Source organism: Cydia strobilella, chromosome Z (genome assembly GCF_947568885.1).
Source record: "Cydia strobilella chromosome Z, ilCydStro3.1, whole genome shotgun sequence".
Lineage (NCBI taxonomy): Eukaryota > Metazoa > Arthropoda > Insecta > Lepidoptera > Tortricidae > Cydia > Cydia strobilella.
In genome coordinates this window covers 7,978,185-7,995,325 of record NC_086068.1, presented here as the reverse complement: position 1 = coordinate 7,995,325, position 17,141 = coordinate 7,978,185, and the positions used below count along the sequence as shown (strand labels likewise).

General features: G+C 38.7%; 2 protein-coding genes across 2 annotated transcripts; both read left to right on the top strand.

The window, feature by feature from the left end:
• Nucleotides 1-2,011: 2,011 nt before the first annotated feature.
• On the top strand, nucleotides 2,012-6,111 carry LOC134755073 (testis-specific serine/threonine-protein kinase 1-like). The gene is made up of 5 exons (XM_063691551.1): nucleotides 2,012-2,131; nucleotides 2,265-2,876; nucleotides 3,879-4,038; nucleotides 5,096-5,190; nucleotides 6,058-6,111. Exons 1-5 carry the CDS (start codon nucleotides 2,048-2,050, stop codon nucleotides 6,109-6,111), a joined length of 1,005 nt encoding a protein of 334 aa, XP_063547621.1. The 5' UTR covers nucleotides 2,012-2,047.
• A 1,942-nt stretch (nucleotides 6,112-8,053) lies between these two features.
• On the top strand, nucleotides 8,054-11,707 carry LOC134754365 (testis-specific serine/threonine-protein kinase 3-like). Its single transcript, XM_063690661.1, has 5 exons — nucleotides 8,054-8,237; nucleotides 8,604-9,215; nucleotides 9,541-9,700; nucleotides 10,018-10,158; nucleotides 11,619-11,707. Exons 1-5 carry the CDS (start codon nucleotides 8,148-8,150, stop codon nucleotides 11,696-11,698), a joined length of 1,083 nt encoding a protein of 360 aa, XP_063546731.1. The 5' UTR covers nucleotides 8,054-8,147; the 3' UTR covers nucleotides 11,699-11,707.
• The last annotated feature ends 5,434 nt before the right edge of the window (nucleotides 11,708-17,141 follow it).

The following is a 17,141-nucleotide window of genomic DNA, read 5'->3' as shown; positions in this document are numbered from 1 at the left end:
ACAAATAAATGATTATGATCATGAAAACATAAATAACTCCATATTTTATATCATTAATCAATGTTTTATATTTTTAATGGATAAAACGCATCTTTCTCCATCATTGTATGTATGTAAACACATAATGAGAAATATTTTTTTAAAAGGGTGGTCCCAAATTTAATATAATAATGGATGGGCTTTTTGGAAATCGATGGGTCTCGCACTGGTTTTAATTGAAGTTAAAAGCTTGTGTTGTGTTGTTTTAAACGTGACTAGACTAGCCTATTTGAGCAGACGCTTAAGAAACGACCGCCTAAGGAATTAAAAACAGGGGAACCATAATTTTTAAATAATTTTCGGGACAGAAAAATCACAATTGCGGCCATCGCTGGCCCTGGCCCACTAACCGACACGACACCGTGGCCATCCCATCGCCATCCCGCTGCGCCATAAGCCATCCGACACCAATACCCTCTCTACACGCTGGGCCATCTTAGTGGGCCAGTATGATAGCCCATCGTGTAGAGGAGCCATTAAGTGTACGAAGATTCAAAACTACATAGCACCTTTAATTTATGTATTTACTAGCTGTTGCCCGCGACTTCGTACGCGTGGATTTGTATGTTGGTGGTTATTCTACATGACCATAATTAGAATATCATGCAGCAAAAAATATCAGTAGGGACGGTTAATCAATTGTAATAATTATTCAACGCATGAAATTGGTCTTTCACAAACTACGAAGTTTCAAGACCCTAACTGAAAAAAAAATGTTCACGATATAATCCCTCTCGACCCTCCTAGAAGATTAACAAGTCCACTATTTAAAATAAATATTCGCTCCCGAAACTATTAATACAAACTTTTTAAAAACGGTGTAAGTAATCAGTTTTCGTCTCTTTTAATATAATGCTCCTTTTACCAAGTTTCAAGTTCCTAGCTTAAAGGAAAATTTGTACTACATATAAACTTACATCCCCTTTTTAACCCCTTCAGGGGTTCAATTTTTAAGAACTTTGAAATAACTTTTTTGGAATCTTATACAATACCTTTCTAAGAAGTTTCAAAGTATTTGTAATGGATTCAAACTTTCAACCCTTTTTTAACCCATTTAGGGGATGAATTTTTGAAAACGCTGAAATCACTTTTCTTGTATTTTAATAATATGCCTTTAATACAAAGTTTCAAGTCCCGCACTCAAAAAAAATTATGATCTCCATACAAATTTTCAACCCCTTTTTCACCACCTTAGGATGAATTTTGAAAAACCCCTTCTTAGTGGATACTAGCGTAGCGTTATAAAAACTACCTATTGTGAAAAATTCAGGTCTCTAGGTCCAACGGTTTGGGCTGGGCGTTGATTTAAGTGTCAGTCAGTCAGGACTTTAACGTTTATATATATACTCGTAGATATCTTATTACAAAACTTAGTTAACTCACTGTTTCCTTGGTGCTGCACAGTGCGGGACTGCGGGAGCGGGACACTAAGGTATATTACCCAACCTACCTGGCTATTATACATTTTAAATTGTGTATTATAGTATTATATTTAATCAATCAATATCTTGCGTTATGGCTCCATCAAAGCATGGTGCGCTTGGTGTCTCCGCCAAGTCCGCCAATGACGCGGTTGGGTGCGAAATTACTTTTACAATTGATTTACAATGAAATTAAAAAAGCCTGATCAGTAATAGATGATATGATCACGCCACGCGCCATGTTGCGGAAGTTCATAGACAATCGTTTTTTTTCTAATAGACACTTGATCTCCATTTTATCAAACTCATAAGTCCTTTTTATATAATATAAATCTAAACCATAATTTGCCATAGTTATTTCAGTTATTTATTTGACCTGTCTGCCACTTTCTTATAGGTAGTATCCCTGTCTATCAAACCATGACTGAGTCATTTAGTGATGACATTTCCATTATTTACATACGTATAAAAAATTTAAAGTATGTCTTTAATTAACTTATTTACTCAGAAAAGTAAAAGAATAAAAATGGAAACACGCTAAGCAGGTAGTGTTTAACGCACCATGCTTTGCTAAAATTAAAACATGAATGGAGTCACCGTCAGTCTACGCTGCACTGCGAGAAAAGAAGTTTGTACTGCAACATGTGCTCGGTGAAGGATCTTATGCCAAAGTATGCCTTGTTTGGGATTTTAAGCTCTATTAGTATTTGTAGGACTTTCACATTTCGAAGACAGTGGGGTAACGATCACACTCACCATTTAGCGCGACATAGTACCCACTAACAATACTTATTGTTTGGTTAGGTTTACAGAGCAGTCTACATCGTTGACGAAACCCGGAGCGTCGATCTAGCCTGTAAAGTGATCGATACATCCACCGCACCACGCGTCTACCTGAACAAGTTCCTGCCTCGCGAGCTGGACATTCTCGCCCGCGTCAACCATCCCCACATCATACACGTCACCAACATCTACCAGCGCTACGCCAAGTACTTCGTATTCATGCGACTAGGCGAGAACGGTGATCTCCTAAATTACATATCAACGAAAGGCCCCCTATCTGAAGCCCAGTGCAGAGTTTGGATGCGGCAACTGATTTGCGCCCTAGAATACATGCATGCCCTCAATATCGCGCATAGAGACCTTAAGTGCGAAAACGTCCTCATCTCTGCAAATTTCAATGTGAAATTAACAGATTTTGGTTTCGCGCGCCGAACGCGTGACAGTGGGCCCAACGATGTTATGTCAGACACATATTGTGGGTCTCTCTTGTACGCGGCTCCAGAGATACTGAAGGGTATACCGTACGCACCTAAAATGTCCGACTTGTGGTCCATGGGAGTTATACTATACGCTATGCTTAATAAAGCCCTGCCGTTTAACGATACTTCTGTGCGGGTATTATATGACAAGCAGGTACGTGAATTTAATACACGACAAATTATTAGTTAAGTTCACAATCATATCATAATCAATATAGCCCGTGATGTATAATCGTACCTTGTCGCCTCTATGTATTCCATAACAAAATAATGTTATACACTAAGTTAAAGTAAGTTAAGTTTAAGTTTTCAGATTGCCATTCGCACTTTTAATGTTATTCACCTCAATTTCGATCAGTTAAATCTGTTGGGACAGCCCTTTAATAGTACGTTACGATACAAGTGCGAAAAGTAGGAAATTTGCACGCGTATCGTACAACGTTTTACAGTACATAATGTACATATTATGGTCCTTTAAATTTTTGACAGGCACGTAAGTGCTAATTACTTTACCGCTCTATAGTGCGGTAAAGTTGCACCATATGTACTGTAATAGTACATTACGAATATGACGATACAAGTGCGAAAAATAGGAAATTAGCAACGAGTGGCGTTTTAAATCGACCCGAGTTGGGAATTACCTATTCGCACATGTAACGTACCACGTATTTTACAGTACATACATATATTATGGCCCTTTAAAATTTCGACATCGTTACGTAATGTGTTAATTATCGCACTAGTGCGGTAATGTAGCACCATGTGTACTGCAAAATAAGTAGGCAATAGGCCACTGAAGTATCTAAATGTTGTCTACTAAACTTTAAGTACATAGGTATACACATACAGACGGGTGTCTCGTTCAGACTTTTCAGTGGGCCTACCGCGAACACCGTAGTTCGGAAATTTTAGACTGCTTCCTCTTTTACTTCAATGAAGGCGTAATTAGAGTGACAGAGATAGTTGCTCGAAATTTACGAACTTCGTTTTTGCGGTAGGCCAATGATGCGGACGTTAAGAGCACCGATTTGACCCCCATGTATGTTCAGCGAAAATTATGGTTTCGGAGAACTCGTCGATTTTTGTGTTACACACCGTGTATATGTAAGTACAGTGTATATTAGCTGAGCCTGATTATTACGTATTTTGTTCCAAGGTACAGCGCAAGTGGCGATTTCGCTCGAAGATAGTTAGTATGCTGTCGGAAGAGTGTTTGGGCCTAGTTACAGCAATGTTGGAGCCGAACGCGCAGGCACGGCCCACGGCGACCGCAGTGTTCCATGGGCCTTGGATCTCTATGGAGACGCGACTAGCCAGTAAGATCTTGGTCTCCGGTTGACGCCGTAATCTGCGTTCAGCGTCACTTTCTACAGAAATGTTGCTGTCCGCTGTATACACGGCGAACGGTATCAACCGGGGACTAAAGCGTAAGGGCAAGTTCACATTAGTCAAATTACTTAGGCCTGATTTCCTCCTACGCTGAAGTCGGTCGCTGACGTCGGTCGAGCGCACCGTCGGAAGAAAAATCTGCCGCGGACGTCAGCGCCGCTGTGCTGGGGCCTACATCGACCGACGTCAGCGACCGATGTCAGCGTAGGAGGAAATCAAGCCTTACGCTTGAAACTCGCAATCTGCTGCGTATCGACGGCCGGTCTGGTGGGTAGTGACCCTGCCTATGAAGCCGATGGTCCTGGGTTCGAATTTATTTGTGTGATGAGCACAGATATTTATTTTGTTGACTCAGGAACAATCTGGGTGTTTTCTGTATTTAAGTATTTATTTGTTATCTACGTACTACTTATATGTACAACATATAGAGATGGTCAAATCATATCTAGGTACTGTATTATGTATATGAATATAACCATTACTAGCATTGAGACATATGTAAAGAAAGAGTGGTAACTCCGTACATCAGTTTTCTTATCAAAACGCGCCTCATTTCGTAGTCGACATCTAGCGTCAAGTAGCGGAACTCTCAGTACTGCTACTCGACAATAAATGTAGCGGCAAATAATAAGTCTAATGCTCAACGATTTTCAGCTAATATAATAACCAGAGTAACCGCAGGAGTTGAAAATAGAGATCCGGTTTTTGTTTGCCGCTACATAAATTGTCGAGTAGTAGTACTGAGAGTTCTGCTACTTGACGCTAAATGTCGACTACGAAATAAGGGGCGAAAACTGGTGTCTGGAGTTCTTTCTTTACTTATATTTCTCTATGGTAACTAGTAAGTATTCATAAAGTAACTGCCCTTAGTTCATAATATATAAATAACAAATGTGCTCTGGTCACATCGCCTAGTAATCGACATAGGTACCAATATTACCAGAAACAGTATATTATTATAACAATAACAATTTGATTTTGCAGAGTATACTCCAATGGAGGAATCACTACTAAAACATGCAATGAAAGATTTAGAGAAGCCGCGAAATCTCGAGGAATGTGATTCTGAAACAGGTGGCGTAAATAGACCGCGGGCCAGGAGCATATATCGTCAGTCATCGCCTCCCGGCTGATACTTTGTCAGATGATACTTTAGATGCTATTTTAAATATTAAAAAAACCGTCAGCCGGTTCTATCGCGGTGGAAAGACCGTCAAATGAAAGCTGGTCACATGAAAATGTAAAAAATACGCGCCTTACCACTTTATGTCCGCAAACTATGCGTAATGCTTAATCCGTTTATTGAAACGCCAATGCTACATGCAAAGTTTCATGATTTTGTTATCACTATCATAAAAAGGTAAAGCGCTTATTTTTTACATGTTTTTCATGCGACCAGCTGACGTTATTTCCACCGCGATACAACTGGCTGACGATTTTTTTAATTCACAATAGCATCTAAACTATCATCTGACAAAGTAGCAAACGGGAGGCGATGACAGAAGTTTTTATTTTACGTGTTTCGGTGGCTGCATTCCTCAACCCACCAACGGAGCGGCAGCTGACGTCCACGAGAGTTCATCATACATAGCCGTTATTCACTATACGAGTTATCGCCCGGGAGGCGATGGTCATGGAAATCTGTTCCTGGCTCGCGGTCTATAAAAGTTTTGTGCAGTAAGGTATTTAGATAGATTTATACATAGGTTTAGCACAAAGCAAACTGCGTGTGATTTATTTGAAATGTCATGGGCATTTGAGAGAGCCCTGGGTCCAAAAGGGTTTGAGCACAGAAGAAACTTTTACTTGCTACATAAAATAGATGGAAGTCACGCGTGAATTTTGCCACGATTCCACTTTTTTTACCAATTCTAGGTAATTAGCTTAGTCAGTTTATAGCTATAGGTCATTTCAGGAGAGTTGAAAAATCTATCTTATCTTTTTAGTCCATGAACGGGTATCTATCTCGCTCTCGAGCGCAAAATACTGTAGCAGCGTAAGCCTACAGCAGAAAACTAATAGGCAATTAATTACTTATTTAAGAGGGATATAATTTTATTACAGGTAATACAATGAAAACACTAAAGAAGCTAGATCCAAAGCTGATGGCTCCTGTTAATGGTAGTGGACCTTTGGCTCATGGAAAATAACGTTTCTTTGCTGAACATAATATTCACCAGTCGCAGTCGCACGTAGCCAAACGTTTCATTTTGTCTGAGTGAGCGATAGGACGGTACAGTTAGCAACAAATATCACATCCTTATTTATATGGTAGAGTGCGTCGGAGTAAGTATGAAGGGTTTTTTATGAGCGGTAAGACAAAAAAATTACCGTTTGCCAAACCGTTACGCGACGACTTTTCATCTTACCCCTCATAAAAAACCCTTCGATCTTACCAAAACGCACCCTACCTAACAATGGCGTTCTGCAATTGATTTAGCCACTTCGGCTGTCACTGTCTATTTGATGCTGATGGTACCTAAGTTTAGTTTAGATCATGTGTCAAGTCCAACTTAACCTATAGTCAATTTTTGTCACAATTACTTATTGAAATTATATTCAACTGTTACCACTCAGCAATTGTTTATTTCATGTGTACCTACCAAGCTGTGTCGGACCAAGCTAACTCTGCACAGGCTTTGCAATGACAAAGTGTCATTACAAATAAACGTAATGTAATAAACGTAATGTAATAAACGTAATGTAATGGAAACATAAGTTATTTTGGAAAGAAAGTTTTTGGTACATACTCATGTCGTTATTCGAATTTTGGTAAGCGAGTAAAATTATATTGTCAGCATAAAATAGCTAGATAGACCTATATAAAGCCAGGCCACAACTTGGTTAGAGAAATTACGGGACGGTGTCGACTGCTTCAAATACGAAGTGACCTGTTCTGCATGTAGAATGACATGTAGTAAAACGACCACACCGGCTCAATGTACGTACGACAGAATGGCTTAGTATCAGAACGACTAGGTATACTTAGTTCACAAAACAGCCGCCTCGTTGAAAGTGCACATCTATAGTAGTAAAACGAACTAGATTGCGGAAGAACTTAATCTCAGAAATTCAGAATGGCTCAGTAGTAAAACTACTTGTTATTGAAATGCAATGAGACATGAAACAATATTATCAGCATCATATCATCATCATCCTTCTCCCGTTTTGGCAGCAGTTGTATCCTAAAGGGTCTGATCTGATTTAGCACCTAATCCCATGATTAAACTTCGGCACTAGTTTTAACTTTTACCACGACCTTTCTACTTCAAGAGCACGTTACGATTCTATAGTTTTATTATTTTCTGTAGAGATTTCAGCCCAGAATTAAACAAAAAAATATTGTAAGTAAAAATATTTGATTTGCAAGATTGTGCAGCAGAAAATGCATTTAATCAGATCTCACTATCCACGACTTACTTAGTTACGCTTACAGCGATTTTGAGAACCTGGAAGATCAGAGGCCCTAACGCCGAACATGTAACGAAATTTCGTATTTCTCGGTAGGCCTTCAGAGGGGTTGTAGTTCTAGAAGTTCCAGAGCAGTTAAAAAATAAGGTTTTCTTATTCTACTGACCGGTTAAACTGCGATTTGATTGCGATGCCCTCTAAAAGCAAAGAATAAAGAGAACAGAGCTAGAGCCTGGAACCTCTTTAGTTTAGTGTGTCTGAGACGATATTATACTACTCTTTGCTGAGACGTCTGAGATTATCTTCTCTCCATGAAGGAAGAATATATTAAATACTATGTCTATGCTTCTAGTTAAGTAGATTTAATCTGTGATCTTAGAGACAACAATGACAATAACCATGCAATAACGCTAACCTTACAATGAGAATCATGACAATAGACCAAGTACCTAACACAAACATCATAATTTCCGTTAATGGCTAGAATAAAACTAAATGATTCATATCTACAGAAAATCGATAAAAAATGAAAACTAATACAAACTCTAGTGTGCTATAACAATACCTTCAAGTAGCCTTTATACATCATGTATCGAACACGTTCATTACTCGTAGACATATATAAATGGATATCACGACGCCGTCGGACATAAAACTTCTAGAAGATAAAGGGTTTCAACTGGAGAAAGTGATAGGAGACGGATGCTACTCTAAAGTACGGCCTTCAGGCACTGGCGCGAATCTGGAGTGCTTGCGCTGTTTACATTGACGACATTTGATCTAAGTAATATAACAATACCGATATAGATGTCGTGTTGGTGTAGACTACTGTAGACGTAGGTATGCCCTTCCTTTATGAGACTAATGAGCCTCCCTGAGAGATGAATATCTGCTTTGCATGAGGGGTTTAGAAGCCTTCCAATAAAGCTACCAACGCCATTAAAGCGAGCATTCTAGATTCGTACCAGAACTATTATAACAAGTACACATTGTTCTGGACGTTCCTTTGATTTTCATACAGTTCAACGTAAAAATCATATATTGTGATATAACGAATCATGAAGTGTAAAAACTCCCGTAGGTTTTCAAGGCAGTTCACATTCGACGAGGCAGCAAAACTCCAGTAGTCATGGCCTGTAAAGTTATCGACACTTCAGCGGCGGCTCGAGATTACAAGACCAAATTTCTCCCGCGCGAGCTGGACATCCTCATCCGCATCAGCCACCCCCACATCATACCAGTCAATGGCATCTTCCAGCGGCAAACAAAGTTCTTCATATTCATGCGACTAGGCGACAACGGTGATCTATACGACTTCGTGTCAAAAAACGGTCGCGTGCCAGAGAAACAGAGCAGATTTTGGACGAGACAGATCATATCCGCTATTAACTACATCCATACTCTGAACATCGCGCACAGAGACTTGAAGTGTGAGAATATCCTGATTACTGCGAATTACAACGTGAAGTTAACAGACTTTGGTTTCGCGCGCACCGTGGTTAGGAGAGGCACTGATATCCTGTCGGAGACTTACTGTGGCACGCTCTCGTACGCGGCGCCAGAAATACTTAAAGGCATCCCATACTTTCCTAAAATGGCTGACATGTGGTCTGTTGGTATTATTCTGTACACCATGCTGAATCAGGCCCTGCCTTTTAAGGAGAACACCGTCCAAGAGCTGTATGAGAAACAGGTATACAATCCCATTTATTGAATTGATCTCTAGTCATATAGGTTAGGTTAGACATAGGGGTGATCTTAGAGCTGCATTTACATCAGTGAATTCGTAAGTAGCAAAGCAAGGGATGTTACTTATTATTTTCCACTCCAAAGTTATAACTGCGTCCAACCATATTTCCAGTTTACAAATACATATAGGTACATTAGGTACTACAACTCTGAATACTCAGATCTCTTGTGTACCTAAGTAGCCGTAGCGTGAGCACGTCGACAAATGTATCCTCAGATCCATGAGTTGTGCATTGTGCATTGACTTTTAACTATTGTAATTGTTAAAGGTTAAAAAGAAGTGGCGGTTTCGCTCTTGCGTGGTGAACGATTTGTCTCCAGAATGCAAGAACCAGGTGACGCAGTTGATGGAGCCCGACGCCAAAGCGCGGCCCACCGCTGCCAACGTATTCAACGGGGCGTGGATCTCCATGGACCACCGTGTCGCCAGTAAGATCTCGGGTTGACGCCGTACTGTCGATGACACATCAGTTAATTTGACCATTCGCAAACCTTATTGCAACGAGATAAAGCCTAATTACGTTCTGTGGATATTTTAATGCTTACTAATAGGTACGCAGCGTTCGGCATCAAAATAAGTAATTTTTGGTGGGTATTGTCAGTTTTCTTTCACTTTTCGGGTTTTTACTGTTTGGTATGTGGTTTGGTAGCAGTCCTGTTCTATGTAGGTACACTGGCTAGGCCCTTATGCCAAATTTTATTTGCCCGTCTTTCTTTCGTTAACTTCCGTTCCGCTTATCTTACAGAATTAACTCACCTGGAAGAAACTTTGCTTAAAAAAGCTGCCGCTTTCGAGAAGCGACTGAGGCTGGAAGACGATAATATATCACGGACAGTTGACTCGATAAGCCTTGCCTCGGCTGGTACAAATCCGAGGGCCAAGGCAGGTAAGAGTTATGTTACATCACACATTTTAGCTATTAAGCGCTTCACACACCTTACTTAATCCAGTAACTGACGACAAGGATACAGCTATACTTAGATGTACTACGTATAGCTGCGTCCCTGTCGTCATCAGGTACTGAATTGAATAATACGTAGTTATTGAGAATGTCATTTGTTTATCCCCAACGGTGGCACTGTTACTGTTATATCAGAGGTTCTGTGAGGTGATGGACGCTAGGCCCTCGAGTGTAACGTAATGTTTGTTATCCGTGTGTGAAATGTAATGTAATACTTAGTGTAATGATTCTATGTTGTTATGTGTTAGTTTCATGACGTATTGGTTTACTGTAAAGTCGTGTAAACGTATTTATAAAATAAATAAATAAAAAAAATCAGCCCGCTTCACACATTGCGGCTTCGCGCCGCGATTCCTGCACGAGTGTGGAGTTGGCTTTAGATTTTAAATTCATAATTACCTCTGAGGCTCTGACACTACATCAAACCCTTAACTCTAAAAGTTACATCCTGGTCTCCATTTTCTGACCTCCACCAATGAACAGCTGCTAGACGCTTGGATCCAGTAATAAGGATAGTCGTTTCGTTGCTCTTGAAAATCTTGAAATCGTTGAATTTTCCGGGGCTAGCTCTAATTATTTTGTAGCTACAAATATGTTTACAGTACATATGGTGCTACTTTCTCGCACTAGTGCGTAAAAGAGCACTTTTCGTGCATATGTCCAAAATTTAAAGGGCCATATGTACTGTAAAACGTTGTACGATACACGTGCGAATAGGTAATTCGCAACTCGTGTCGATTTAAAACACTCCCTGCGGTCGTGTTTTAATTTATCGCCACTCGTTTCGAATTTCCTCTTTTCCGCACTTGTATCGTAAATAACTATTTCACATCACCTATTCGAAAAAGGGCTTATTCTTGCCCTGCTAGGAGGGATCAAAGTGGCACTTTTCTGTTCTAGGACACGATTTTTTTTATTTTTTGCATACAATTTTTTAGGTAATTAATATTTTGGAACATAATAATTTCCTTATAGCTGATGTGAAAACCAGTATGTGTCACATGGTAGCAAAATTATTTCCATCTTGGGGCGTTATCACTTGAATCCCTCACTACGATCAAGATTATATTTTAGAAACCCTCGCTACGCTCAGGATTCAATTATAGAAGTAATGTACGATCCCATGGCGCCCTCACAAACGGCAGAGGATACGACACGCCGGAGTGGGTTTAGTGGGTAGGACAGGAGCGGCGAGTCCCACACACCCCCCCATCAATGGCCTTCTCGCGGCCGGGGGGACGGTGCGTAACAGAATTCGCCCACTCCGATAACAAAAAAAAGGATTCAATTATAGAATCCTTCGCTTCGTTCAGGATTCAATATACGCCCTCTCCGTAAATATGTCATTTAGCTCCCTTGTGACACAATCTACTATTTTTCAACAGGATTAAATACATTGAAAAGCACCACTACGATATCATCAATGAAAGAATTATCAATACCGCATTTCAGCGATTATCGATAGGTAAACATTAAAAGGCTTCATACCCGGCGAAGATACTATAATATTCTAATGTTAAGACGCCTGGATATAAAATATTATAGTACACTTTTAAGTGACGTCACACGCTAAGTGACGTCATGTGTCGTAGGTCATAGGCCAAAGGAAACAAAAAACTACGCGAATGAATGTTAAGATAGTGTAATATGAAAGTATGTGTATATGGCGTTATTCATAAACGCTTATCAAATCTAAGCCCCCTTTGACGCGGGCCGAAAAACCGACAAAACACGGGGAACAAGGCGCGAAGGCGTGAACAACCTGCGAAATCGACGCCACACTCGCCTCGCGTCGCGCCGTGATTAGCGCACGAGTGTGGAGGACCCTTAAGGGCGTCCGCTAGCTGGCGCGGGTGCCAGTGTAGGTAAAATCCGTCGCACGCGTCCGCGCCAGTTAGCTTAGCGTTGCTTTATATTATTTTTCGCTAACCCGCTCCGTGCAACCGCGCCAGCTAGCGGACGCCCTAACAAGCCCTTGATAATCGTTGGTCCTTATTCGTCATTTTGACATTTAAGTTTCTTAGAAAGGGACAAAATTAAACAGAGGTTTGCTTAGTTTTGTTTTATGAATAAGGGGGTTTGTATGTTAGCTTAGCCGTGTGTACTTCGTAGGATCATGCGATATATTTCGCATCCTAAGATGACATCATTGCATCCCTAGCCAGTAGCCATCTTAACATAAAATTTCCACATCGCTCGATATATTATGATAGTTGTAATATATAAAAATATATAGTATCATAGCCGTTTTTGATAGTTCACACAAACTGTACAGTATATTTATGTTAAGGTCAATACGGGTAAGTGCGGCATAGGGACAAGAGTGGCTGGCCTTTGGTATTTGGTATTGGGGTTTGTTTAGACATTGATTTTTTATTGCGAGTTCATACGTTAGCTACTCGTACTTGCGTTTAGTGATAATTAAAATTAATGTACGTGTCGCAGGCAAATAGTAAGAAAACGTTTTCACGTTTGTAAATTGTTATTGCGCTCTATATGGTCACCGTAAACGTGATCGTTGTCTGAGGGTGACCATTGTTTACTGTTTTTTAAATTTACTAGCTTTTGCCCGCGACTTCGTCTGCGTGGAGTTAGTGATTTGGGTAGCTTATTTTTTATCCAATCTGCTTTTTATCGATTCCCTATACAAACTTCCACCACCCCTTTTCACCCCCTTAAAGGATGACTTCTGGGATAAAAACTACCCTATGTCCTTCCCCGGGACTCAAACTATCTTTATACTAAATTTCAACTAAATCGGTTCAGCGGTTTAAGCGTGAAGAGGTAACAGACAGACAAGACACACTTTCGCATTTATAATATTAGTATGGATATTAAGAGGCAACAGGAGTGGTCATTTTTCCATACAAACGTACTCGACTGTTTCCTCCGTGGTTTTAAAAGCTAGAGCAATGATTTTTTTAAACACAGATTATTATAACTAATATCTGTGTCGGACTGTTTTGCTTTTTTTATATATTTTTTAAGGCGCTAGGGCACTTCAAATATTCGCAAAAACGGCCTAATTTACTAGGCCGCAAAGCATGCTATTCAAAACTGACATCAATTAGCCTAAAAATTAAAACAGTCCGACACAGATCATTTCATAACCATTACCAACGTTTTCACGTTTGTAAATTGACGAAGCAGTTTGTAAACGGCGGATTCTTACAAAATACCTGCGATATATGCTGCTGCACTCGCAATAAACACTAATGTGACGCCCAGACACACTTACCCGCATTAACATTAATATAAAATATTATAGTATCTTCGCTGTGTATGACGACCTAATCAAATAAAGAACAGTTTATTTTGAATATGCTTGGTTTTTAATTTTTGGAAACCTCCGGCACCAAGATTTCTACATGAAGCACATTGGCATCATCGAGTCCGCCAGGAAATACAATCCCGCGAAGAGAAGACGACACGGACCTATTAAGAAAAATAAGAATATTTCTTGGCGAATGAGCATGTAAAGGAAAAACAAAATGTTTAATATTGGGTCTAATACCTTCGTTTTGTGCTTAAACAGGAATAAAGCTAATGTAATTGAAAAGAAAATTGTGTACTTCAATTATTTTTATTTTGGATAAATTAATTTATTGTTTTTTAACAAATATGTTCGCTTATAAGTAAACTCAAATCGGAATCAACTACAGTTTTATAGTAAAACAATTTATACATCTGTAAGTGCTAATACACAAACGTACACGCTGGTTGCACGCGAACCCACCGAAACTTATTTCAAAGCAAAGATAGGATTTGTTTATATAAATTCATTTAAGTAATCTAATAAAAACGTTGGCTCAACATAGACAATGCACAAGACAACATATTGGGGACAAGTATACTGTCTACTTTACTGATGTGCCGTCGGAAAGTGTTGGATTTAGAATCAGAATAATCAAACGCAAATCGTAAATAATTAATTAAATCGAGTTATCATTGAAATGTAGCAACACTAAGTTACATTATTTTTACTGTGGCAATTCATGTATACCCTCTCTTTGAACATGAACGGACCTGTACTCGCTTCCCAGTGTTTATAAAAGATAAATCAATATAATTATCTAATCCGCATATAATCTTTTATTCCACGGCCCTTAAGAGTCCCCGGCAAGCTCGGCCGAATTGCACCTTTTCATACAAACGTAGTTTCGCTCTCATTTTAAAACTACGTGTTAGATTGTAATGAAATATTGCACATACAATGAGATGAGGTATATCTAGGTCTGTAATTAGTTTTAATAGCTCCAGTTTATAATGAAATGAGCAAAAACATGTTTTGTATAAAAAAAACTTAAATTCGCTGTATTTTTTAACTATGGTATCTGAAGCTACATAAACTAATTACAGACATAGATAAAATGAGAGAGGAACTACGTTTGTATAGAGAACCGAGCTTGCCGGGGACCCTTAAATCACAATCGGTTACGTGTCTAAAATTTTAAAAGTAGTATGATCGTTGGTCGCTTTTGTATGGGTTTTTTTTCTAATAGTAATAAAAAGTTGACCCACAGTAAGGTTCAAAGTTCAGAAAAAAAAGTTTTGTATGTCTTTTGTGTCTACCCGCGCAACGACTTTGAAAGTTCGAAAATTTCAGAATTTATTTTCACTAATATCTGAGAACATTTTTTCAAGAATTATTCAACAAAAAAGGTGTACTATTCTATAAAATGCAACGTACATGTTATAAAACGCATATTTATTGGCACACAGTATTACTATTTTAAATTGCTATTTAAATTGTTATAAATTTAGATGTTAAAAGATATAGGAATAATATTGTCTTCGGTTACCGCGATAGTTACTCATGAAATAAAACAATGAAAACGGATTATATCGCGTATATTGAATTTATAATACATCCCGACGTTTCGAACCCTTTACAGCGTTCGTGGTCAACGGGTGACTGAGGAAAAATTACAAAGTGCAAAAATACCTACATACTAAAATAATGAACAATCATAGACTACAAACTTTAAGGCTGGTTGTACATGCAAAATCGGTTCATAAGGCTAGTTATACACTACAATTATTTTCAAGTTAAGATATATATATATACGCGATAAAAACTACGCCGGCTCCAACCCTGCACCACGGACCCGAGAAGATTTAATTCCCTCCTAAATTGTAGGAGGGTATCCCAATATGCAATATGTTTGTTGCCGGTCCCATATTGGGATACCGTCCGTCCGTCCGTTCCGTTTTCATAGTTTTATTTCAAGATATAGGAATACTTTTTTAAACTGATCTTGACACCTATTTCGAAACTGCGTTTTTGCCAATTTCAAAAAATTTAAACGCAATGCGCGGGTAGAAGACGTCGCCAAAAAAATATATTCTGGTGTTTGTTTTTGTCAGGATCACCAATCCCGCACTATTAGTAATCGTTAATAAATATTTTTATCTTTCGACCCACCCTATGGTCGTTGTAAATATTAAAATCAGTTTCAAGTAAAAGTGTCATATCATAGTTAAAAAATTGATAACAGTTAACAATATATCCGTTAACCGTTTTATATTTAATATAAATTATAATTGTAAATTTGATGATGTGAAGTGTAAAATTATTATTTTATAAATAAATAAATTGAATTGAATTGAATGGACAAGTTAAAACAAGAACGGAACGTTAAATATTATTTCTCAAGGAAACAAGTTCAGAATAATGTAATAAAATTAATTCATGTTCCCACAGGTGATCAACTGGCCGATGTATTGACGAAGCCGTTGCCTGCAGTAACTTTTTAAAAGATTAGAAGCAGGATGGAATTAAATCGATGTACCAACACTAAGTTACATTATTTTTACTGTGGCAATTCATATATACCCTCTCTTTGAACATGAACGGACCTGTACTTGCTTCCCAGTGTTTATAAAGGATAAAAAAATATAATTATCCTGCATTGAATCTTTTATTCCACGGCCCTTAAATTACAACAGAAAGTTACCAAAATTTCGGAAACTTCTCATATTTTTGTGTGGGAATGGAAATTTTCCATTTCCAATAAGTTTCCATTGTTTCCTGTGAAATTTTCGAGAACTGTTCCAACATTCGTGTTGGAAACATTCCGCAACCTGCACATCCGTAGTCTACCTACTTATCTTTTATCACCGCCACGCGACTTTGGCGTTTACAGACGCCAAATCTTATCCCTTTTGTCGTGTAATCAAGACTTTAGAAGTACAAGGTGTTAGTCCGCGACGCTGGCAGTGGCCGGGTTAACCTATTCCTCAAACTAAACACAAACACATTCACTGCGGCATGACGCACATGTGTATCATGGATTAACGTAAGTGCATACTACGCACTGAATGTGTTATACGCTGCAAACACCTAACTAATACATATTGATAAAAACGAAACATATAAGAGATGCAATGTTGTTGTCTCGCTCAAACCCTACATGTGAGAAGAGGAAGCCCGCCGACGACCCGGACAGCACCGTAAACCCAACCATCTAAAGTACTATTGTACCTAAATTATATTATAATAACATTAACCGAATGCTTAGCATTACAAAAAAATTACTTGTGAATTTCATGTTAAGGTCAGGTGGGGTTTGAAAAACAAAGGGAAAGAGATACTCTTATAATATATAAAGAAACACAGCCGCTAAAATCCTTGCCACAGCGATAAGATGCTTTGCCTTGAATTATTGTGTAGCCAAAATAAACGAGTCTAGTCGAAACTTGTTATGATGGACATCTCGCTCTCACTCGCTGACAGCGTTCTCACTTTATTTTTATTGTCCAACATGCACATTGATTTTGGCCCCACAATAATGCGGCTAAAGAAAGTGGAATTAGGTTGATTCAACTATTTATTCATATAATAATATAGTGGCGTATTTTTTCTATCTAGATGAGGGTTCATTAATTAATAGAAAAGAAAATCAAAA